At 37.5% G+C, this 24,285-nt stretch overlaps 1 protein-coding gene across 2 annotated transcripts; it reads left to right on the top strand.

Moving 5' to 3' along the window:
* Nucleotides 1-202: 202 nt before the first annotated feature.
* On the top strand, nucleotides 203-23,160 carry SELENOF (selenoprotein F). 2 transcript variants are annotated; one of them, XM_027694334.1, is made up of 5 exons: nucleotides 203-505; nucleotides 2,574-2,741; nucleotides 12,535-12,598; nucleotides 20,370-20,419; nucleotides 22,090-23,160. In XM_027694334.1, exons 1-5 carry the CDS (start codon nucleotides 218-220, stop codon nucleotides 22,219-22,221), a joined length of 702 nt encoding a protein of 233 aa, XP_027550135.1. In that variant the 5' UTR covers nucleotides 203-217; the 3' UTR covers nucleotides 22,222-23,160. The 2 variants fall into 2 exon arrangements, with proteins under 2 accessions (XP_027550135.1, XP_027550136.1); XM_027694335.1 differs by lacking the exon at nucleotides 203-505 and adding an exon at nucleotides 630-733.
* Nucleotides 23,161-24,285: the final 1,125 nt, after the last annotated feature.

Raw genomic sequence — 24,285 nt, 5'->3', positions numbered from 1 at the left:
GCGCTGCTCAGCAACCGAACGCCCGGTCGCGCGCCCGCCCCCCGCCCGGCGCCGCCACGGCCGGCGGGCCCCGCCCCCCGCCGCCCTTGGCGGGTGCAGTCACCGCCCCGCCTCTCCCGCAACTCGATTGGCCCCGCGCATGTGATGCCCCGCCCCCAAACGCCTTGGCCCCGCCTCCCGGCATTGAGCTGCCGGAGCGGGGCGATGTCCCGCCTACATGCGTCCCTTCCTGATTGGAGGATACGTCTTGACGTCCCGCCCATCTGCCCACGCTCATTGGGCACAGGCACCACGGCGCTTAGAAAAATCGCAATGTTATTGGTCAGATTGGCTGTCAGTCACCGGGCCGAGGGCCGAAGTGCCGGATGGCAGCGACTCCCCAGAAAGGAGAAAGGGCCTTATTTGGGGGTGCGGCCGCCGTGCCCGACCAGGGCTGAGGAACGGCAGCTCCTCTAACCTCGCTGTGAAGACCTGCTATGAACATATATTTTCCGTAGAATTCCAGGTGATGTTCTGTGTTAGCTGTTCCTGCCGGCGGTGCCGGGGGTTGGGAGCGAGTGTGTGCTCTCCCGCATCAGGCAGTGTGCCGGTCAGCCGCGCTGGGCGGGGTTCTCGCGCGGCCGGGAGGCGCTGCGAAGGCCGCTCCAGCACCGCGATGGCGGTGGCCGAGCCGTGGGCGCGGCGCTGGCCCTGCTGGCCCTTCTGGTCCTTCTGGCTCCTGGGGCTGCAGGCGGTGAGGGCCGGGGCCGGCATGTGCGCGCGCGAGACCGACTGCGATTCCTGAAAGAGGGCGGGTGCGAGGGTGGGGTGGGGGGCGGAGTGAGACGTGTCCCGGTGCGGGCGGCGGCCACTCTCTGCCCATCCCGTTCCTCTCCTGCCTCCGCCACCGCTTCTTCTGTTCTCCTTGTCGGAGGCTGGTTTCTGTTTCACAGTTTGTATCAGTGCTGCTTTTGCTTTAATATATTAGATCATCTGGTGTGAAAGCAAAGCAATAGTGCAACGTGTATTTGTTGTCAAAGCTTTGAAGGAGAAAATGCTGCTGAAATGAGGCACATCACTGGCTAAGTGTTGTTATCTTGTTTTGTTGAGAATTCAGCTTCTGAAGTGTGAGGGTTGTTTTTATTTACTATGATCAGTACACTTACTATTTCAGGATAATATAATAGTTAAGGTCCTAAAAATTGAGGGAAAATAATGAGGAGAGAGTACCTCTCCCTTCTATTTATTTTTCTTTCCTTCCCCTCCCTATGGTTTTGTTGTCAAGCTGTTTTGAGCTTGTTGTGTAACCAAAACTACTTCACTGAGGGATTCGCTTGTAAGGGAGTCTTTACTTATTTTCATACCCGGTTTGGTTTTTCCTTGGTTCCCACTGCACGTCCCCAAAACACAGAGTATTGGCCTTATGTTTGCAGGTGCTTTGGGGTCTGCTGGGGAAAGAAGTGAGGAGTGTGGCTGGTGGAAGCAAAGTAACAATGCCGGGAACACCATTTTTGCTCCAAGGTGAACAGATCCAAAAGTGAGGAAAAAATGACAGTAAAGCATGAAAGGGGTGAATGGCAAACAGCAAGGTGCAAGAAAACTGCTTTAGGTACTACCATCATAAATTTAATCAGTGAACAATAATTAAAATGTATCTTTGGCAGGGTTTATCATCAAGTTGCACCAGAGTAGGTTTAGTTTAGATATTAGGAATAATGTCTTCACTGAAAGGGTGGTCAGGCATTGGAATGGGCTGTCCAGGGAAGTGGTGGAATCGCCATCCCTGAAAGTGTTCAAAAGGTGTGTGGATGTGGCACTTGGGGTATGGTTTAGTGGTGGACACGGTGGTGCTGGATTAATGGTTGGACTCAATGATGACCTTAGAGGTCTTTCCCAACCTTAATGATTCTATGAAAACAAACTCCAAATGTCATTTTAGTGCTATGACAGTTGGTGACATTGTTTTTGCTGCCCATAAAAAGCAGAACTGGTGTTTTACATAGAAGTCATGGAATTGAATTGCCTATTTTAATGTATTACTAAAAAATCAGAATTGCAGGTTTTTACCTACACTTCCACTTTTCATATATGATTTTCCTTTAACATTAATGCAAACATAAAGTTAAAATCCTACCTGCGTGCCTTGTTGAGCAGTTTGGTCTGTGTAGTCACTCCCTGGTTGTGTTTTTCCCATACTTACTTCAGAAGTGTGTTTTCAGTGATATGAAATTTACTGCAATTGTTTTGAAAGAGCAGGCTTTGGAAAGCTGTAGCCATGTGCATTTCAGCTGATTCATTATGTTTGGGTTTTTCTCTTAACTTGTGAATAGGAAAACAGTAGAGTTATCAGAAGTGTGTATAAATTAATTTTGGCAGGTCTGATACCTCAAAATGTACATATTATGACTGTCTGGAATTGACTCTTAGTTCAAGACTTCAAAACAAGGTGGTGTTTTGAACCTATGGGCTGACTGTTAGGCATTACTGTAGAACAGTCACAAGAGACTTAGTTGTTCTTTCTCATCATTAAAGCATTTAAAGTCTTCCTTAAAAAAAAAATTAACGCTACAAAATATCATTGTCTTGACTTTCAGATAAGTGTATATGGAGCACAGCTGTCATCAGAAGCTTGCAGAGAGCTGGGCTTCTCCAGTAACTTGCTGTGCAGTTCTTGCAATCTTCTTGGACAGTTCAATCTGAATCAGTTGGATCCATTCTGCAGGGAGTGCTGCCAAGAAGAAGCTCAGTTGGAAACTAGAAAGGTGAGTTTTGGACTAAATCCTTTGTGGAATAATTCAACATGTTATGTTTATGAAACTTTGCATTTTAAAAATATAGGAGAGTCTGCATTATACTTTCAATAGGAAAATGCAACATTTTATTCATAGCTCAATGTACATATGTAGGATCCAGATTTGCAGACTTACCATAGTGCTCTGAAATAATGTCCCTGTACAAACAGGAGAATCTTTGGTTCTTTGCCAGCTCTTCTCTGGTGTGAAGTGACCATATTTAGGAACTATGTCCAGCTTTTCTGAAGGGGAAGATGTATGGAATTTGAAGAGGGCAAAAGAAGAGGATAAGGAGACTGGTGTTACTGGCCATGGCCCTTGCTTGGTCATTGACCCATAATGTCATGGCCAGGACAGCTTAGCTCAGTCCTGAGGAACAAAAGGCTGGTGCAGCTGCCAGGTCAGCTCCTGAAATGGCACACACCTGACAGAAGCAGGACTGCTCAACTCCATTCTGCAGCAGTGAGAACAGCTAGATATTTTGGGAATGATCTTGCTCAGAGCCCATGCTGTGGATTAGTCGGTTAAATTAAGGCAAAAGCTTTCCTTTATCTGTAGTAAATAAATATCTGTGTTCCTTAAGGTCAAGGAAGAATTTTTTTTAGAGTTCTTGAAAAGAATATATATTTTCTAATATGTGGTAATTTAAGATTATAGCATCATTTCTAATATTCTTATGAATGCTGTTTAAGAAAGTGGAAATTTTTTTATACTGTTACCTCTTCTTAGAAATGCGTTTTTCAGATTTGGTGATTGTTTTGTGGTTTTAATTTTTTTTTTAAGCTTGTAGTCAGTAACTTCTGTTGAAGTCTAGCCAGTGGAAAATCAGTGTTGGGAGAAATGACTGTTAAGATAATATTAACATATTGTATTGAGAATCATCACAGTTTGGATTGACTTGTGTTTTAACATAGTGCTGTTTGTAACAGTTGCCTGTAATTAACCTCAAGATTTTACTGTTACATAAAAATTAACAATGTAATTTATAGTAGCTTCTTGCTAAACAAGAATTTTCATGACATGCATGCAGAATAGAAAAACTGAATGCTGCCTTTAGCTGTAGTTTTTCCCATTCCCTCTTTTTTTTTTCAGGTTACCATAGAAATCTTCTTTCTAATGAAAATTTGATAGTAAAGAGTAAATGGATGTCAAAAGTCTTAAAAGGGTTTTTTTCATACCCTCTTGCTTGTAGAACTTTTAATCTTACTCTTAAAACCTGCATCTCGATGTAAGATGTTTGAATTGCTGATTTGCAGCCTCGTACGTTGCTGAGTTCCAGAGCCAGTGGTGCTCTGGGTTTTGCTAATGCTGTGACTACGTGCTTGAACATCCTCAGAGTACAGGAGGCTTTTTTTCTGAGCCATGATTCCCGTACATGACGTAGCTTGTTAGTTATATGAGCAGGTATTTGCTCCCATGGTGTGGGACAGCATGTTCATAGTCTGTGCTACAACTGGATTTGCAAACTAAAGAATTCCAGGGCCGGCCTCAGGATTTGAATTTAATTCTCTTTGCAAATGTGTGGCAAATATTAGAAACAGGGAAAGCAGGAGTTAATTTATTGCATGACTTCTGCCTGAGTTCTAAATGAGAATTTAAAGTTTAAGGGGATAGCACATCTCTCTGAGAATTTTTATGTAATTGCTACTTTTCACAAATGATCTGTGAAATATCCTCAGGGCTAAAAATATTTTGTGCTGCATGGTATCAGTGCAACCTCAAATGAGATGTTTACAGATTTGAACTGTTTCATAGCCTTGAAAGATGTTTATTAATCCTGGTTTTGTTATTGGTCCAGTAGTTTGTGAATTGAGATTGTGGAAAATAGCTGTGAGGTACTCTTGTTACCCAGAATTTGTCTTGCTCCAAACTTCTGCTGACACCTATCCAGTGAAATATTTTAATTACTTCAGAATTGGACTATGGGTAAAATGAAAAACATGGTTTGGTTATTTTCTCTTCCTCTAGAGATTTTGTGTGCAGTTTCACACTAATTCAGAAGCTAGCTTAAACAGTATTGCTTTAGACAGCTGCAAGTTTTAAGCCTCAGTCTGTCAGATGCAGAATACTGCTGGTGTGTAAAATGTAGAAGGATGAAATGGAGGTGAAGCTAACTGTGCATGAAATTGTAGTAGCAGGAGAGATTGTCCATATTTTGCAGTAGCTGAAAATAGCTGCACTCCATCTGCAGCTTCACTTAGTCTGTGTGATCATTTCAGACATAGCTATAAGCATATTCCATTAATTGTGTATTATAATCTTAGATTTATCTCAACAATATATGCGTGTCAAAATCCAAATTGATTTTAAAAATCAGCTCTGTGATAAAATTTGCAATACATTAAATTTTCCAGTTGCGCTGTGCAGGATTGCTACAACCCGCACAAGTTATCAGTATGTCTAAATGGAGCTTTGAAATATATTTTTGCTCACGGAGATGTGTTGAACTTCAGCATTTTAAATTTCTACTGTCAAGTACTTGTCATGTTGTAGTGTTATGGTGTTTGGTGACTTAGAAAACACAACATCAGGTGTAAGCAAAAGTTGAGTAATGAAAATGGATGGTTCAGATGGCAAGTTGTCATGGGTAACTTCACACGTGTCTATTGTACACTATTTCGAAATAGTTTATGGTTCTGCTGTGAAACAAGGCAAACAGTGATACAGAAGTCTGTATGCATAATTCTGAAGTTCCATGGAGATGAGTAATAACTGCTCCATTCCACAAGTTTAAGCAAAAAGTCTAAAATCCTGAGATTTTTAGCAAGTTTCTTGCGTGTATTCAGGGTTATCAAAATATGCTAAACTGTCAAAGCATGGTTTAATCATTTATTGAAATATCTAGCCTCTGCATTGCTAACGTAATGAGAAGTTTAGGATTATTTTTCACCAAATTTGTGATAGATGTAACAATATAAGTAACTAAAATATTTCAGAAACTTGAAATGGATTATTGCACTCTAAGAGGGGAGGTTTGCACCTTGATGTTCTTCCCACACCATTAAATATAAAAGTTTCCTTTCAAAGTTAATGCAAGGCTATAGACATAACCCCATTAGCAGTAGGCAAACAAAGTGGATGAGACTTAGAAAATAGTGGTATTTAGAGACTTTAAATACTGCGTTTTCTCAACATCTTGAAAAATGCTGAAAAGGGAGAACCACCTGGGGAGAAAATCCTGAGAATGCATACTATAACACTCTGGAAAATGGAGGGAAAAGTCGAATCACAACAGTTGAACGTTTCCTAGATTTTTGGTGTTGATTTCTGCTTGCCATCTGGGTAGAGGTGTCTGCACTGCAGTTGCATTGGTCAGAAGGTGTGGCATAGGCATATTTGCACACCTGTTCCCCAGTGTCACATTGTAACCAGTGCTGTACTTAATCAGGTACTTGGACATTTCTGCAGGAAGATGGTATCATGTTTTCAGTGCATCAAGCCATTCTTTTCCTTGAAAGTCCTTGGTACTTGTAATTGTGGGAAGTCGTTTTAAGGCATGAATGATTTGGTCTGTTTCAGTGCTGCAAAAACACAGAACTTCTGGTCTGTTGAAATTGCAGCCTGAACTCTGAACCCCTTTTTCATTATGATGAATATTACTTATGTTCTCCTTATGATGTATTTTGGCCATAATTTAAAACCCTTTCTTTGCATAGAGTTAGTGTTGGATCCCTCTTTGAAATGAAATAAATATTTGCTGTAATATTAGTAATAAACATGACCATTGTCATTATGACTATGTGCTACTTTTATTAAAAAAATATCAAATGGAAAGCTTTCTTAAAATTCTACCCTTTTACATGTACAGGCTTCTTAAATGTGCTGTTATGAATTACAAGCAGAAATAAGGTGATTCTTGTTGAGACTTTTTAAAACTCAAAATAGTTTACAAAACTCACAGTAATTACTGGAAGTAGAATAACTTGAAGTGCTTTTAATGCTTCAGGCTACTCCTGTGTAACCCAATTTACGTTCATTTTTCAGGGTTCTTTTTCTTTTCATTTCACTAATTAAAGTGCTACACTCAAATTACTGTTGGCTGTCTGCTTGTTCTGCCAGAGGCTCTTAATATGAATAGTTCCAGTGAAGCAATCTCATCTCCCTAGTTTTCAGCTCGATGGTTAAAAACAGAGAACTCCTTAGAATGCATTGACATCTCAGTGGGATAATGTAACTCAAAGTCATATCAATGCTTGTGGAAACAAATTAGAATTTTAGTTTACTTCTAGCTGTTTCTCAAAACCCACATCTTTTTCTGGTTTTTGATGTGTTTTGTAAAGTCTTTTGACTGCTTTGTAAAAAAACAAATTATGCTTTTACATAACTGTACTCCTTATTTATAACATGGTACATAAAAATGGTTCACGTTCATTGTTTTTATCAAGTGTGACTTAAAGAATAGTGTAATTCAATGACAGCGTATTTTATTTAACACTCGAGTAAATAATCAGAACTCTGTGATTAAGTCTAATATGTCTAATATGTCATGTGATCTCCCTTCAAAGTTTGCTTTTAACTAAGAAGTGTCCCATACAGGAATAATTTGATGGGAAGTATTGATAGGGAAGTTAGGGGAATTGAGCTGACTCTGTTCCCTCTAATTGAGACAGTCTCTTACTGGAGTACTGCTGCTTCAGAATATTATGCACAACCGTTCCTTGTACTAAAAATGTGCTGCAGTGGATGTCCTTCTCACAAACTTTACCATGTACAGTCTTTCCCTTCCTTCTGTACATGATGTTATCAGCAATGAAAATTAATGTTGACAAACAGTAGTACTAGATAAGGAAGGTGCAGATAGCTGGTCAGTGCCTAAGACAGAAATCTTTTGTTTGGCTCAGATTCACCAAAGATTCATCTCTGTCAGATCAACTGAGATAAAATACATTATCTGTCTGTAACAAGGCAAGTCTTACCTATGGGAGACCTCTATCGAGTCTTATCAGTAAAAAAGAAAATGTTGGGGAAATGATAAATGTGAATTTGCTAAATGTGAGTTTAAATTGTTGATGTGCATCTATGCTGGTGAATGGATGAGGTTTAGCTAATTAAGGCTGACCTTCATCATTTGACTCTAAATTTGTTGAAAAAACTTCAAAAATTAAAGGTCTCAAAATTAATGAAATGTGTGAGGTCAAATGAACAGCTCATGAGATCTGTTCTCTTTTCAACTCTAAGGTGCTTTGTTTTTTAATAAAAGCATATATTCTGGAGAATAAAAGAGATGTTCAGGGATTATACTTCTAGAGGTAAGTAGATGCTTAGATAGAATCAGATGGTATATTCCAAAATTGAAACTTGAACTATTAACTTTCTATTTCTGCGTTTTTACTTGCCTAATTCTGCACATTAGGTCCAAGTGAGAGCCTGTACACAGGAGCCCTTTTTCTGCCATTCTTTCCTATTCCACCCCCACTGAAATTGGGCATTCACACCACCAAGTCCAAGCTGCAGTTCCAGAGGTCTAAAGCTGATGGTTGCTCAGCTTCTGGTCACACTTCTCTCTCATGCTTGTGCCAGATCTCGTGCTCACATGACCTTACACCAAACCATTTCATAGAGCAAAGTTAACAAAGATAGTCTGCCAGAAATGGAAGTTGTTTTGGAATTTTTCAGTGGTTATTGGATTTAAACAGCAAAAACATTTAAATAATCCTGCAAGGAGGATATTGTTTAACACAAAAATTAAAACATTTAAATGGATGACATGTTTCCTGTATTCTGGAGAACATAACAGATTACTGTTACATGCACCGCTATGTTTTGTACATACAGAATAAAAAAGTTGAGTCTCCTGCTCAAAGCAGAACTCAAAGTTCTGAGGATCCCCAAGAATGCAGATTCTACAACCTTTCTTAGTAAATTGTTTCAGTGCTTAAACATCCTCATTGTGACTTTTTTTCTCACCCTCATATTCAGTTGGAATTTCCTTCTCTGCGAATAAATGAGACCTTAGTTCAGAGGAACTTGCCTGTAATGCATACCACTGATCCCAGGAATAGCACTGATTCACTTAAGTGGTTTTTGACTGTTAGACTCTGTTTCCAAACTCTTATTTGGAGTTAGGCATCACCCTTCACAGGATAATGAGTTGTCAATGGGAGAAGTTGCTTTGTTGCTAAATTTACTGATGACATCAGTTTGGAATGATGTGTGTGTAGCAATAACTTTACTGGCTTTCTGTATCACAGAGCAGTAATTCATAATGTTCCTGGCAGCGAGGCTTTCTGACTGTTCTCTGTTAACTCACAGATTCTTACTCATGTTCTGCCTCCAGGAAAAAGAAAGACTAGAGTGATTTTGAAAACTTTGAATTGTCCATATAAATACCATGCATTATCTCCCATAGAAGAAAAAACATTTTATAGTTTATATCTCAGTGTATATTCTTTTAAAGTAATTTAGTTTTCTACTAAAAGTCACAAATGAACTGGTAGTTAGAGGAGTTTAGGAAAACGCAGAAGAAACTTGCAACAAAATCTCTTTTTGTTGTAACTTAATTTCTCAGAAGAACAAATATTGATCAACATGTTGGTTTGCTTTCTGGGTGGATGGATGGAACACAGTAAAAATTTGCACGCCTTTCAAAAAAAAGAGATAATTCATCCTGTTTTTTCCACAGTACTGGTTTTTACATACCAAGCAACTTAGGCCATTAAGAATAATTATATCAATATTTTTCCTGACATTTTTTGAAAGAAAACAATAGTTTGAGTTGATAGAATATAAGGAGGTCTCTTCATCAGATCTGCTTATAATATAATATGAAATCAAAATTGCAGTGAATTTCATAAAAAAATTGTTTGCATTGGAAAGAGACTAGTTGTTGGTCAGTATTTAGTGGAAGATTGTTTTGTACCTGAGGCAAGCAAAAATTCCAGAGTTTTAGCTGTAGTCATAAGTTATGCTTTACTGCTTATTCTCAGAGGTTAACTGCACTTTTTCAATAGTTTGATATTAGGAGAGAACAATGTGCAGATATCAGGGAGAATCCAGATACCATGAGGCAGCTTTTGACCATCGTGTGGCTTTATCTTAACAGCCCCTTCCATTTGATTTCTTTAGACATGCTGATAACTATGTTTCTTTCAGCTGATTGCAAACAACTGCACAAATCCAGTTTGAGTGACACTTTGTAACCTGTGTTAGGCAGGGTCAGACTTAGTCATTAGTTGGAAGAAACCAGTCTTTAAGACATTGGTGTCATAGAAGTAAAATTAGGTATAACTTTTTGTATTTTATGCAACTTTTTAGTCACCTTTGATCTAGCATAATTTTATTATGATCAAGGAGCATTCTGTGTTAAGTACCACTTTTTGCAGTTCAGTTTGATCTGAGTTTCTGTAAACAGTAATGGTTACATAGCAGGAATGCAATTTTTCTTCTGCAGTGTTTGCCATGAGAAACTGTCATAACAATACCATAACTGTGCATAAATGAGACACCATTGGAATTGTCTTGCAGAAATATCTTCAATTCCCTTCCTAAGAGCAGGTGAAATGTTTCCTTTCACCCAAGTTAAAGTTCCTTGGTTTTACTTACTGGAACAATTATTTTTACAATGCCTATGTTTATTTAGCACAATTCTTACGTAAATGGTGGTATTCTGCTGTAATTGCCACTTTCATTCTTCATTAAAGCAAATATGACCAATAGTGTGGTTTTCCTCTTCTCAGTTGTGCAGAGCCATCTTGATTACATCAGTACAAACTGTAACAAGAGCTGCAGGTGCTTTAGCAAAGCTTTTGAATGAAATTGAACTCAAGTTGATGCTTTGGAAAAGGTGAGGGAAGAGTTCAGATATTGTCACAATAGAAAGACAGAAAGCATGCTATTAGAATGTTGTAAAAAAAGCTAAGTAATTTTTATAGATACAGGCATGAATCGGCCTGGAAATCATAACAGCATTTGCTTTGGATGTTAGCATGGGCACTAGTAATAGTTTAGAGGGTCTTTATTTCATTCCTTGTAGTACTAAACTTACTTTTATGGACACTTAAACAAGTGAAGCATTACTTTAAAATGAACTAACTCTTGAGTTAAGCATTGTGTAATGAACTGACTCAAGATGTTTATATGCCTCCATACTGAGTGATACATGTCATTCTTAGTAATGCTTGAACACAGTGACTGCCTTCACAAGGAATATTGGAGAACATCTGCTATGGACACAATGCGATGGTAACAGCAGTAGATATTATAAACAAGTGTGCTTTTGTGGTGGGCTAAGTGATGCAAATAAACCTGTGCCTCTTGCAAAAGACACCTTTGTTTAGAGTTATAAATGAAGCCAATTGAATCTTCTTTTATTCTGGTCTAGCCATCTAGAGAGCAGCTGTTTGTCCCAGCATGAATCTAAACTTTTTTTGTACCAGCACAGTTGGGTTTCAATTACGGCAGAGTTACAAGCTCAAAATTTGGACATCAATAATTGAGCTGTTTTCTTTGTTAAACTTCTATCAGATATTGGCCAGGAGTTACAAACTGGGAGTAGTGAGTAATTACAAAATGTCTTACGTATTTTGGATTCTTACAATGATTTTGTTCCATAAAAATCCTTGTTTGAAAGGAAGAAAATAACTGTAAGAATTATGTGTAGTAATGAGAATTCAAAAATGCTCATTTGACCATTGTCCTAAATTTGAGTATACTTAGTTATACACTTGCATAAAATAGTTAATTAACTAGATAGAAGGCTGTTTATTCCTTTGTCCACTTCCTTATACTGACTTCTTGATAGAAAAGTGCAGATAACTGTCAGTATGAGAGAACCAGTATAAATGTTCATTGGATTAGTGAGTGTGCAAACTAATATCTAAATCTTGGATGGCTGATAGAATTGTTGTTGAATGTTTTTTAGAGAATAACAAATAGAGACAAGGTAAGTGAAGCTTATCACTATTCTGTTTCCTCCATGTTTGCAATTGCTTCATGTTTTAATTCCAGAGGAACTTTAATTTTGCAAGCTAGTATCTGAGCTGTTTATCACTGCCTTTTTTAATTAAAACCTTTATTTGAGTGGTGAAAAAGCTTTTAAAGAATCTGGTATTTTTGATCTCTTGAGTATTATTTCATAGTACTTCTGGGTTTTAACGGTCAAATCTTAGGATTTTATCTTAAATCGAATGTCTAGTTGAAAATGTATCTGTAGCTGAACAAATTTCTGAGCTGCTGTTCTGAACAGATAATGCAGTGTAACATTTTCTGTTCAGTTTCCCATTTAAGTAATGATCATTGATTAGTTCACACCAAGGGAGAAGTTGTAATTTCCCTCCAAGTGATTAGAGTATTTCTTATGTTCTAATTCACAGTATTTAGGCAAATATTGAGTTGGACCTGAATTCAGAATATTCATATTCTGAAATTAAGATGTATTTCTGAGACTTCGTTAATATCTTAGGGAAAGAAGAAACAGTTTTCCAGTTCCTAGCCCATAATTCCCATTGTAACATGTCTGATTGCAATTTTTTTTTAAATGAAGCTTTGCTTACAGCAACTGTGTGTCTTAAATTATCTTTTTTTCTGTTTTTACATTTTTAGTGTAATGAATGAAAATTATCATGGATCTTGAGTGAACAGTCAGTTGTTACATAAATCAGAGACAGGTCTGGAATTGTGATTCTGTTTAGTATTATTTGTAATGGGCATCAGTGCAATAGCATATTGTCTCCTCAAAGAGAAATAGTTCAACAGATAACACACCATATATAAACTAGTAATTTAGATTATTTTTGTCATTAACATCTTCTGTTTACTATTACAGCTTTATGCAGGAGCTGTCCTAGAGGTATGTGGATGAAAATTGGGAAGGTTCCCTCAAGTCCAAGGTAAGTAAAGCCACTGCTATTCTTTCAAATATGAAATACTGTCACAGCTGAATGACAAAATGTACTTTTAAGTACTATTACAAGTAGTCATAAGTTTAGTGTATCAGTAAAGTTACATTGACCTGAGACTCATGGAACTGGTCTCCAATAATTGATAGATGAATTTATATTGTGCATTTGTGGAACTACTTTATTTTCACAGATCCTGCCATATAATTGTTTTATCAGTGGATAATGACAGTCAATTAAGGGAATGGAATACAGTAGTGTAAAAGGAAAATCAGTACCATCAATGTGTGGTGGGAGGAAGCAACAGGAAAAGAATCTGTGAGAAATTTCAAACTGGACTTTTCTTATAAACTGGGGAAGAGCTTAGGTGATAGCAGTACTTTGGTTATTTTGGGGGATTTTCCTGTGATGAAGACCCTAATACTGTACTTTGGACATAGTTGGACATAAAGACTAATCTAGCTTTAGAATTAAAAATTGCACAAACAGCATGTTTCCATCTACCATGGGCAGCGTTAATACCTGCCTATATAAAGGTTGGCTGACAAACCAGTAAAAAAAAAAACCAAAGGGGTTTTACAATTTACATAAGTAAATTTTACAGGTTACAATTTACATAAGTTATGCAGCAGCCTGTCACGTGTACCCACACATAGTTCAGTTGAATGACTGCAAGACCAGAGCAAAGTTATTTTCTCTTTTCCACTGTTTAAAATGTTCAAAATAAGAATTGTTTAAATTACTTGTCCTTCTTCAGGGGTCTGAGGAGATTAACTTTGTAAGCACAGGAGTCTCTGTTATCTCCATGATCCTTCAAATTTAGCAAACATAAAAACATTCCCAACTGTTGCCCATTCACTCAGCTGCTTTATGGTTGTGAATTTGTAACAGTTAAGTGCTCCTTTGAGCTATATGTTTGAAGGAAAAGCTCAATCTGTTAACCTGACCCCAGCCTGCAATATGTCCTCCATTATCTTCATGTGTAGGTCCTTAAAGGGAACGGCCCTCACACCATGAAATGTGTTCCAAAGACTTCAAACGGTGCAAAAGGAAAAACTTGAAAATTTTAAATAGTTTTTTTTCCTTTCAATCCTTGGTTATCTAAACTTGCTCAAATATTTACAGTCCATTAATCATATAGCTTACTTTTTAAAAGTAAGTGGCTTTACCACAGCTGAATAAATTTCAGTGTTTCTTAAGTAGATATCTAGTTTGACTACCCCTTTTTCTTTGGTACAATAAGAATTAAAAAAGGACTGTGTAGCGCACCTAAATTTCTCTTTTGCCTTTTCATCACCGATTTCTGCAATTTCTCAGTCTAAGTTTTTCTTAACCAAATTTATTGCTAAGGTATTAGAACAGGTCAGAAGGTGGGATATATTTGAAGAGCATACTTAAAAATTTTAAAAAGCGGTAGAATATATTCTTCCAGCTAGTATTTGTCTTCACACTACTATTAGTCTCAGAATACTTTTACTTAGATTTTCTCTTTGATTTTAACTTCTCTCAGAAACAGTATCTAATGTCTCCATCTTAGGACATTAACATTCGAGAAGTGTTTCTTATTTCAACTTTTCACTTGGATGTTTGCTGCGGAAGTTAGGTTGCCTGAAGGTCATGCTGCTGCTTTTGAAGCATTGTCTTTGTAGGCTTCATTGAGCTGTGTAGCCTGTCATTGACGATGTTTTATCACAAATAACCGATTTCTTTTCCATAGCTTCCGTGAGGATTTTTTAAAAGTTTGTTTGGGTGTGTTTGGGTTTTTTTCCAGAATATACACAAAATTATGCTGTTAATTGCAGGGCTGTGTATGTATTAGAATACATGGATTAGTGTATGTTACTCCTGTAACTGTGAAGTTAAGTACCTTTAAGTACCTGTGTAAATTGTTTTGTCACTTGGCATAGTCCCACAGACTTGATGAGTCTCAGACTACTTCTGGATTATATTTTATTTGACCAAAGAGTGAACAGTGTTGTTTTGGTTTCGGGTTTTTTTTTAATTATGAGATTCACATTTTAAAATAATTAGGGATTAAAATCAGTCAAATTAATAAAGGTTTGTAAAAGTTACACAGTTGGGAAAAACTGTAGGTTGCTCGTGGTTACTAAATGCAATATTCTGTGGTCCTTCTGTATCAAGGCTTCTTTCAGAATTACTGGTTATATAATTTTTAGCTATAAACAGTTGCTGAATACACCTGTGTGCCTGAAATGTGAGAATCATTACATATGGAATATATTTGTAGATACTGGGAGAGCAAAGAAGTGAGAAGTGATGAAAAAAATCTAGTCCTCAGCTAGAGGATGAAAAAGTCTAGTCTTCAGCAAGATTATCTCAGTCTTAAACTGGATATTATTCTTTGTAATGTCACAGCAAACTACTAAATGCTTTTGTGAATATGGCCAAGGATGTTTATTAGGGTTTTCAAATACAGCTTCTTGTGATAAGTCTGGTAACAAACCACATTTCTGTACATCTCTTTTAAGTTCAGTACTGAACTATTTTTCCTGATAAATTTCCCTTAAAAATAAATTGCTCCGTTTTAAATGTTGTACTCTAAAATTAATTCCTATATTACATATATTTTGAAGTTGTTATCTATAAAACTGTTCTTAAATATTTATCATTTAAAAGCACTCTATCAAAGTAGAACATTGAAAACCTAAGTGACAAGTTTCACAGATGAAGCAATACCTTATACCAAGTAACACAAAACGTGACAGTTTTTGGCTGACACCCATAAAACTAAGACTCTGGAATAGAATAGTAAATTATCAGGGTCAGTGATTAATCTAGCATATTTGTTTTAAGTTGAGTTTTCAGTGGCAACTGTGTTCTGTTCACAATGAGATAGGAGATCAGTGTTTAGACTGTTACATTCTCTCTGGTTTGTTTGACAAAAACTGAATTAGGCTGGGTTTTTTCATTGAACATTTCATTTGTATTTCTCTGAATTCTTTTTTTACCAATAAAATAATTCTCACCTCTCCCTGTATGACTCTAAGTTAAGAAATGGATGTGCTCCCAGCAAATCTGTTATGGAAACAAAGTCCTTAATCCTTGAACTCATACAGTAGCCAGCTACATTAGACCTTCTGACTTCAGAGTCAGTAAGCACTATTATATTGCCCAAGTTCTGCAAGTGTGAGGGGAATTCTTTTAGCTACTAAAATGTAATTTCTTTTGGGACTGTATTGTATGAGGTAAGATCACTCATTTCCTAGTTATTTTAATCTGTAATTAATAAATACTGATGAAAGAAAGTCAGAAAATTAAATTAACCTTAAATTTTGCATTGATAGAAGCATTAGTAAAACTCTTGCTAAGAAATGTGAATATTATAGCAGGAGACATGCATCACTTTATCATAATCTTTTGTAAACAGATGATACACAAATTAGAACAGTACTTCTCTTCAGATTCAGAAAAGTCTCTTGCCCAACTGCTTATACAAAGTACCCTGTCTTTGGAGTTTTGTGAAGTTTCTTCTTCAGGCTTGATTGGAGCTCTGTCTTGGATTGGTTTCTGAAAGCATGTGGTGCTTTGTATAAAACCATGAACAGCTGCATTGTAACTTGATTAACAGACTGCAAATAGTAGTTATTGATGTGCCATATGAATTCTTAAGTTTAAATTTTTATCTTAAACTGAGGTCTCTGGAAGGTAAAGAGCTATAGTCATTAAAATGTAAATGAGTGCTTGATGTGTGCTGTAGTTCAGTCTTTTTGCAAGGCTCTCATGGTATCTTTAGAAGCAGGCTCATGTCATCTTCAAAACTGCAGAGCATGTATTTGTCCCCAAAACAAATTTTTAAAGAGTCTGAGGAAAGACTGTAATGCTTATGGTCTGCCTGTATTGCCAGTGATATACATATTCACATTTTGAGCAAATATTGCTAGTTGTCTTAGCAATGCTTAGCTATTGATGACATTATTAAATGTTGGGATTTCCTGTCTTCATAAAATATCCCTCTATTGCTCTTCCTTTTGTTTTGGTTGCATTTCTTTTTCATAGGTTTAACACTTGATAATTGGCAATGTCTCAATAAACCCCTGTCTCAATAAACTCATCCGTCGTAACCCCCTTTTTTAATTCAAGTTCATTTCAGGTACAAAATGGTCAAGTTCTTTGTGCCTTTTCTATGTAAAATTCTGTGACATTATGCACAAACTTGTGTTTCCAGTAAAATTTTTTACTTTCAAACGGCTTGTGGCTAATAATTCAGCGCCAGATAAGCAGACTACCCTTTGTTTCAATAGCTTATCTGAAGTAATATTATATTTGCTTTCTGTTTATTGAAATTAACTCAGAACAACTCTTCGTTGTGCCTGGGAAGATGTGGTGTCATGCCCATTTTGGGTCAGACTCCTGCTGTATCCTGCTGTACCTAAGAGGATAGTGCAGGTGTGTGTGTGCATATACATAGACTTGCTGTTTGGGCCACAGTGATGCTTAATGTCCTTAATAATCTCCACTTAGGACTCTAGGCTTTAGTCCCAGCAGAACTAGTTTTCACAGACTTTCTTAAAACAAAGAGGTGTTATATATAGAAACAAAGGGCGTTATAACAATAGCAGTGAGTTCTCCATTCTACTATGTTCATAGGTAGAGGATGCTTTTAGGTCTTTAGAAGCGCTGTTCAGTATTACCTCTCTCTGCAAAACAGTTTGGTGTGGGGCAGGCTTTAAAATGATCATGCAGACCTGATCCTTCTCTGACCTTTTAGTTGTAGTTGATTGTGTGGTAACACAGTCTGCTCTGTAGGAACACCTCAGGAGTGCCTTCCAACAGAAGGCGTGTGCTTTGGTATTGCACATGTTTTAAAAGAGCATAAGGTAAAGTGATTTTGCAAAGCTGTCAATAGAACAGTTCTTGTAGTCTGGTGTTTAATTCACCAGAACATTGTGCCATGTCACCAAGCTCAGAGTTCATCTTACAGGAGTCAAACTGGAAAATGCCTCCTGTGCTCACCTGTGGATGGATTAGAGAAATGCTTGTTTCTCTGTGGTGTGTAATTTCTAAAGCTGCTACGGAGAGAAGAAAATGGGGAAATAACTAGGATTTCAGTATTAGACATCAAAGTACTAAATAATGGTGTAAAGATGATGTGCAAGTACCCTTTAGACGTAGGAAGCAACAACGTTGATGTCAGGGCATAGAGGAGAAACTGTTGGGGCAGGGCTGAAGGTGGAGCATATATACCACATCCCATGATAAGCAAGCACTTGTGTGTCCCAAACACACAGTGTGCACTGTAGCTGTATCTGACTTCCTAACCTCACCAATTCATTTCAAAGGCTGTTAATTCAACTCAAGGACTGATTTGGTTGAAAGGAAAAAAAAGTATTTGATGGGATAATCTGTATTTTTAATGCATGTCAGTATTTTAGTTTCCCATTTTAGCTTCTAAAATTCAGAATATACAAATTATTTGTACAGTGAGTGTTTTTCTTTGTTGCATTGCAAATTCAAGTGACTGATGCAGAAAGTCACTATGATCAGCATTAGAAATAAATATGCCATAACAGAAACTAATTTCATTCCAGCTGTCTCAAATTTCAGGAAAAAGGTTCTGTAGCGCTTCAGCTTTCAGAAGATTTAGACATTTGACATTGATACCAGTGTGTAATAGCTACTTTTAACGTGACAGAATGTAATGCTGCCTATAGAATACTTTCTTCTTCCACCTAATTCTGTTTCCATTTTATGTGAGCTTGTTCAGTCCAGCACTGCAGCCAGAGAACAGCCGCTCATGTCCAAATGAGCTTTCATCTGTTGCTCAAGTAACAAATTCTCACACCTGTTACAAGCTTAAAGTGCTGTAACCTGAGGTAACTCCCAAAGGCTATTCTTTAATGCAACTGAGTTCTAGAGTTCAGAGTTGCTTTGGAAACTTTATCCATTTTACTGTGCTCTCTTACCATTTTTAAGTTTTGCAAATTAAGTTATTCACTATGCTGAGGGCTTCTTACCACTTTCTATTCATATAAAGCCCTAGAGACTGACTTCAGCTTTATATTTAAATTGAAGAAAAATGTGGAAAAATTCCTCCAGAAATAATTCAGTGTTCTGTGGACTTAACAAAAAATAAGAAATATCTTTGCCACTTTTTTTGCCTGTTCCTGTTGATGACAGCCAAGATGACAGGTCACAAGGACATGGGGAACACTGAAGTTGCAAATATGTCTTTGAGTTTAAATCAGACACTATGTGAGCAAGTACTGGTTATTTAGTGCTATTTGAAATTGTTATACAGTACAAGTTACAATATGGCATTAGTGTACAGTCCTGTAGAAAGAACAAAAACAAGTTTTTATTTTCTTCAGGGGCCTGGCAGCAACTTGGGCCATTGGTATTTTTTTATCTTGTTTATACTGTGTAGTGGTTGGTGCAGCAGACAGAGTATAAGATTTTGATCTGTACTGGGAACACAGTGGAAGAGGGAAGAAAATAAGTGCCACTCTGTATAACCATGTTAGAAAGTGTTAAGGTAACTGCCGTAATATAAAGATAGGTATAAAGATGCCAGGAGACATGTCTGCAATTACTGAGGAAAGCACTGCACTTTGTGAGGCAGTATGAAACATTAGTCCTGAGGTTGCACTCATCTCCATGCACCAGTTGGATGCAGTGCCATTTGTGAGAGATTCATTGTGGTCTGACCTTGAAAAAGCAGCTTGAACATGCAGCCAGCACCTTTGTAAGAGTCAATCCATACTGACAGGGTTCATCCTTGGGGAGATGATACTGACGTACTACAGGAGTGTCCTGAATCCACTTAATGTCAATACAGATACTAAACTCAGCCTTTAGCACAGCCTGACTGTAAAAGGGAGTAATGAGGACTGTATTTTCTAAATAAATCCTAAATACTTCTAGAACTCAGGCATTCATTAGAGTAAAGTGTTGGAAGGAGGGGATTATACTCACCATTTATCCTGAAATAATTTATATTGTCTTTTCAAAGTTAAGGTTAAAGCCTGGGTTGTGCTGTAGCAATACAGGGACTGTGCTGCTGCTGTTAATACCCACTGTTTGCTGACTAGTGCTTCAAGTGAGGAGTTGTGCAGCAGCAGCCCCACCTCAGATGGGAACTTCTCTCCATGTAGCTGCCTGACAGGCCATGGAGTCTGTCTTAAAGCCTATTGCCTTTAGGAGTGTCAAGAGAAGAGGAGATACCAGCTTCTCCTCTTGTTTTCTGGTCTTGTTTTCTTGCTGGTTTTCAACACATAATCTCAGAGATCTCTGCAAGATAAGATTGTCTGTCTTGTTTGCAAGAATAACACCTCTACCCACAGTTTCCTCTGTGCCCTTTCCCCCGCACTGCTGCAGTGTGTGTGGAGTGTGCTGATGAGATGGGTGTCATACTCAGCCTCCCTCACAAAGCTTATCTGCAGCCAGATTTTGATCGCTCTAACGCTTCTCCTCACATTTGCGTATCGCAGCAGCATATGGGCCACTCTGCTGAAGGCTGTCAGTTGTACGTGCAGATAAACTGACTTATACAGTTCCACTAGCGTTCGAGGAAAATCCAAGCAGATCTGAATCTTGTTCAGATTACCAACAAAAATAGGTGTTCCTCTGGCATAGTAAGTTTAACATTATTAATTTCATGAAGATATTAAGGTTTTTAAGATTAAAATATCTTCTAAAGCATCATTCCAAAAGAAATAATTTGTTGAATACTAAGTTAATGTAAATCTACTCAATGCAAGTGGAGAAGAGTTTGATTTTCTGTCTTTCTTTTCTCCAACCATAGCTTTTGTCAGGAGTGATAAGCCAAAGCTCTTCAGGGGACTGCAAATCAAGGTGAGTAGTAGCCTAACTTTTTTTGCAGGATGTTAGGAAGAATTAAGTTTGGTGGAGATAGTCCTCCTGTGGATTGTTCTCTATTTGCTGATCAGGAAATCCTTTAATAGAGGACATATATTTGTACTGCCAGTATGAATCTTCACAAGTTTCTGCTAGTTATATTAGTTTGTTTATTGCTCAGTAACCGGTACCAATTCTTTGGTGGTGGTGGGGTTTTGGTTTATTTTATTGTTGTTTGGTTTTAAGCCAAGAAAAAAATTATACTGTAACCTGTAATAGCAGATGGGAAAAGAATGTAAGGAATGCTTACATTCTATCCATACTTTGTGGATATCTTGAATTTACTTAAGCTTATTCTGCCATAGTTTCCTTTTCTCCTGTTCTATTCTCCCCTCATTTTCTTATGGAGCTGCCATTTCCACACATTCAGTGATTCCTATATTTTTCTCCTCCCTCGCAGAATTTTCTTGCTGTGTTCTATTGTGCTGTTTTTATTTTATAGACTTCAAACATCCAACTTTATAGAAATGCACATACTGAATGCTGTTTCTTTTGACTTGCATATATGCAAAGCTGCATAAGCTGCACTGCCTTAAGTCCCAACAATTCTTTGGTTTCCAGATCTAGTGTAAGACTTCACCTTCCTCTTAAAATCCTGTGTGAACTTTGAGTGTACTTCACAGATACACATCTTGATTCTCACATCTTGTGCTCCCATCTCTATTCCCCAAATGGCACCATCTGGAATCACTTCATAGCTATGCACGGCTGCAATAAGTGATTTGTCTTCTCAGCAGCAGATTCCATCTAAAACAGATTTCCTCTGTCTGTCTCACACATTCATGTCTCCGTGTCCTCCAGTTTCTTTCAAAAGCTTTCTCTCCTTCTGCACGTCTGACTGTTTCTTTTTTTTTTAAACTTTGTAGATTTATTGAACATCAAAGCAGTCTAGACTACAATTGGTATAGAGCAGTACCAGAAAAAAAAATGTGCAAATTAATCTGTATTTATTTTACAAGACTTTTGGAAAACCAATTAGAGGTGCCACTAGCTTCATTAAGTAAAACCAACTATGTTAGCTCAGTCAAGCAAAGTGAAATACTCCTGGGGAAATCTTTCCATAAACTGAAATGGTCAGAGCTTTTTAATACTGTTAAAAGCCTTTATCTGTGTTACCTATTTGTGACTTAGTGAGTTTGCAGAAGCACTAAAGAATTGTATTACCTAGGCACAGTTACAACACGGCAGGAAAGAATGTGATTACATTAGAAATTGATAGAAATTGATGTTAAAGTGGCCTGAAATTTCTAAAATGGTAAAAAGGCTATTGATCACATGAGAAAGATCGTTCATCTGCTTGATTCAAAAATCCAACTTTGGTAACTTAAAACAGTTGAAGTAAATACCATCTTTCAAAGCCAGGCTTATGGCATTGCCTCTCTGCACATGCATTAACTGGTGTGGTGCACCAAGGAGAACAAGTAGATGTTTCTGACACACACCCTCACTCCCCTTCGTTTGACTTGTTCCTCCACTTTGCTCTCTTTGACATTAAATGCAAGTCAGAAGTCTGAACTGCTTTAAATCACTAGAGAGCAGGGGAGGTGTTAATATGGAAAATGCATTTCCTGCCCAAGGTAACTTACTCTTCTTTTTTTTCCCCACAGTATGTGCGTGGTTCTGACCCTGTACTAAAGCTGCTGGATGACAATGGGAACATTGCAGAAGAACTGAGCATCCTCAAGTGGAATACAGATAGTGTGGAAGAATTTCTAAGTGAAAAATTAGAACGTCTATAAATCATTGCTTTCCATCCTTTCTCTTTTTCATATTTTGTCATGGTAATCTTCTCAGATGAATTGTCCTACAATTGAAAACACATTCCAGCTTCTGTATTTGTTTTAAAATATCTGTTGTGCTGTACTAAACATCTTGTAATTAGAAGGGAAGCTTCAGCACACATATCTGACAAGTTGACAAACAATAGCTTGTCTTAACATTATTATTTCAGCTCTTAATGCATTTATCACTAACAAAATGCCTCGTTTTAAAGTTAATTATGCAAATATCAGTTTGTTATAATTGGACCTCTTTTTACAAATGCTCTTAAAATCGAAGAGCTTCAAATAATTGAAATGATCGCCATACTTTTTGTCTGCTGCTTTTTCTAAGGAAGTCAGAACCAAATGCAATCTTCTATCTCCCAAAGAAACTTGGCTACTAATGCCCTCTTCTTTTTTTTTGTATTTGAACTGTCCTTTTATAGAAGCATTGTTTGCAGTGAGTATCTAGTTCACAGGTTTTGAAGCTGATGGAGGAACTCATGCTCTGATACTGTGAAACATTTAGTAAGCACACTTTAGTGAAGACTACATAGAAAACCTCTGAGGTATATGGAAGTCAGATGTCAGGTGTGCTTTACATTAAGTGTTTTGCTTCAGAAAACGTGAGCTATAAGTTTTGAAAAAGCTTTCCTTCTAAATAATAAACTTTCAGAAATGTATTGTAAGCCTGTTTATCAAATTAATTTAGAAGCTGTTCTTTTAAAATGTATATTTTTCTTTCTCACTTGAAATTTATGTGAACAGGGAATATAGACAGTACGTATGATAATGGGTCAAATCCATTAATACTTGTCAGGTTTTTCCAGTTAGAATCAATAAATATGGTAATCAAGAATAATGTGGGTTTTTTTCTGAAGTCTAATGAGTAAATAAATTTTCCCTTTAACTACTTAATGCTCACCAGTTTTTGGTTGGCTGGCTGTTATGCTATGACTTGAAGTGGTACTCAGGTTTTGTCTTCATATATAATTTTATATCTCAAGCAATTTCTCTATAATTACAGATCTTATTCCCAGCTTTGGAGAAGAACTCATCAGCTTCATAGCAGAACAATAAACCTGGGACTTGAGACCACACTAAACTATCAGGAGCAATATTCAAAGGTGATTCTTTAGGCATAGCCTTCGGAGTTTTTATTCCTGAAATATTCTTATAAACTCGAAGAAGGTGCGTGCAGCTGGGTCACATGATGTCTCACTCTCATGCTGTGTCTTTCACTCCTGTCCTTGTGAACATGCTCCTTGCCTCCCAGATGACTCAGCTACAACACTGGTCACCACTGTCTTGGAGAAACATAATCTGTACATAAAAAGCACAAATCTTTGCAGCTTGTGCTGACTTATTAGAGTCAAACATGGATTTGTTCTTGGGATATATGAAATATTAGTCAGCAGAGGAGCTACAACCAAAGCATGTGGCATGATGACCAGTATTTTGGTAGCAAAAACATGCTGCCATCCACTGGTCTTTTAATATACTGACTGTATTCCATACTTCCCATTCCTGTGTCTTCCAGCAAGGGATTTCAGTTTCTGTATGGATGATTAAGCATGCTGTTTTAGCAGAATATTTTAACCTCGTCCTTCTCTCCAGCTTTAGGTCCTCTTTATCATGCAACAGAGAGATTGTTTTCTTCATTTAATATTTACCTAGTATTTTTCTCTGCTTCTCTATGATTCCTTCCTTGTCCTTAACATGACAGCAAGTGTTTCTGACCTTCAATCTCCCTTTTCTTTCCATGTCTTCCTACTGCCAGCCCAGTACTTCCCTACACAGACTTGGTCTTCCCACACCAGGTCTTTCACTGCTGCTCTTGCTTGTCTGTTACAGAAGCAAGAAACTCACTCTTGTATACTAGGAGATAACCATCCCAGAGTGGAGGAGGATGACAGGCCAAAGAATTTCTCCTCCAGCATCACTGAGTTTTAAGACTGCAGTCACAGTACTATTTCTGCAACTTCTGACCTTTCCCAGTACTAGTTCTCACATATTTCCTCCTTTAAGGAGACCGGAAATGAG

Source organism: Neopelma chrysocephalum, unplaced genomic scaffold (assembly GCF_003984885.1).
Source record: "Neopelma chrysocephalum unplaced genomic scaffold, ASM398488v2 Primary Assembly neopelma1_97, whole genome shotgun sequence".
Taxonomy (NCBI): domain Eukaryota; kingdom Metazoa; phylum Chordata; class Aves; order Passeriformes; family Pipridae; genus Neopelma; species Neopelma chrysocephalum.
Note: the sequence above shows the minus strand (reverse complement) of the source record. Positions and strands in the feature narration are given on the sequence as shown.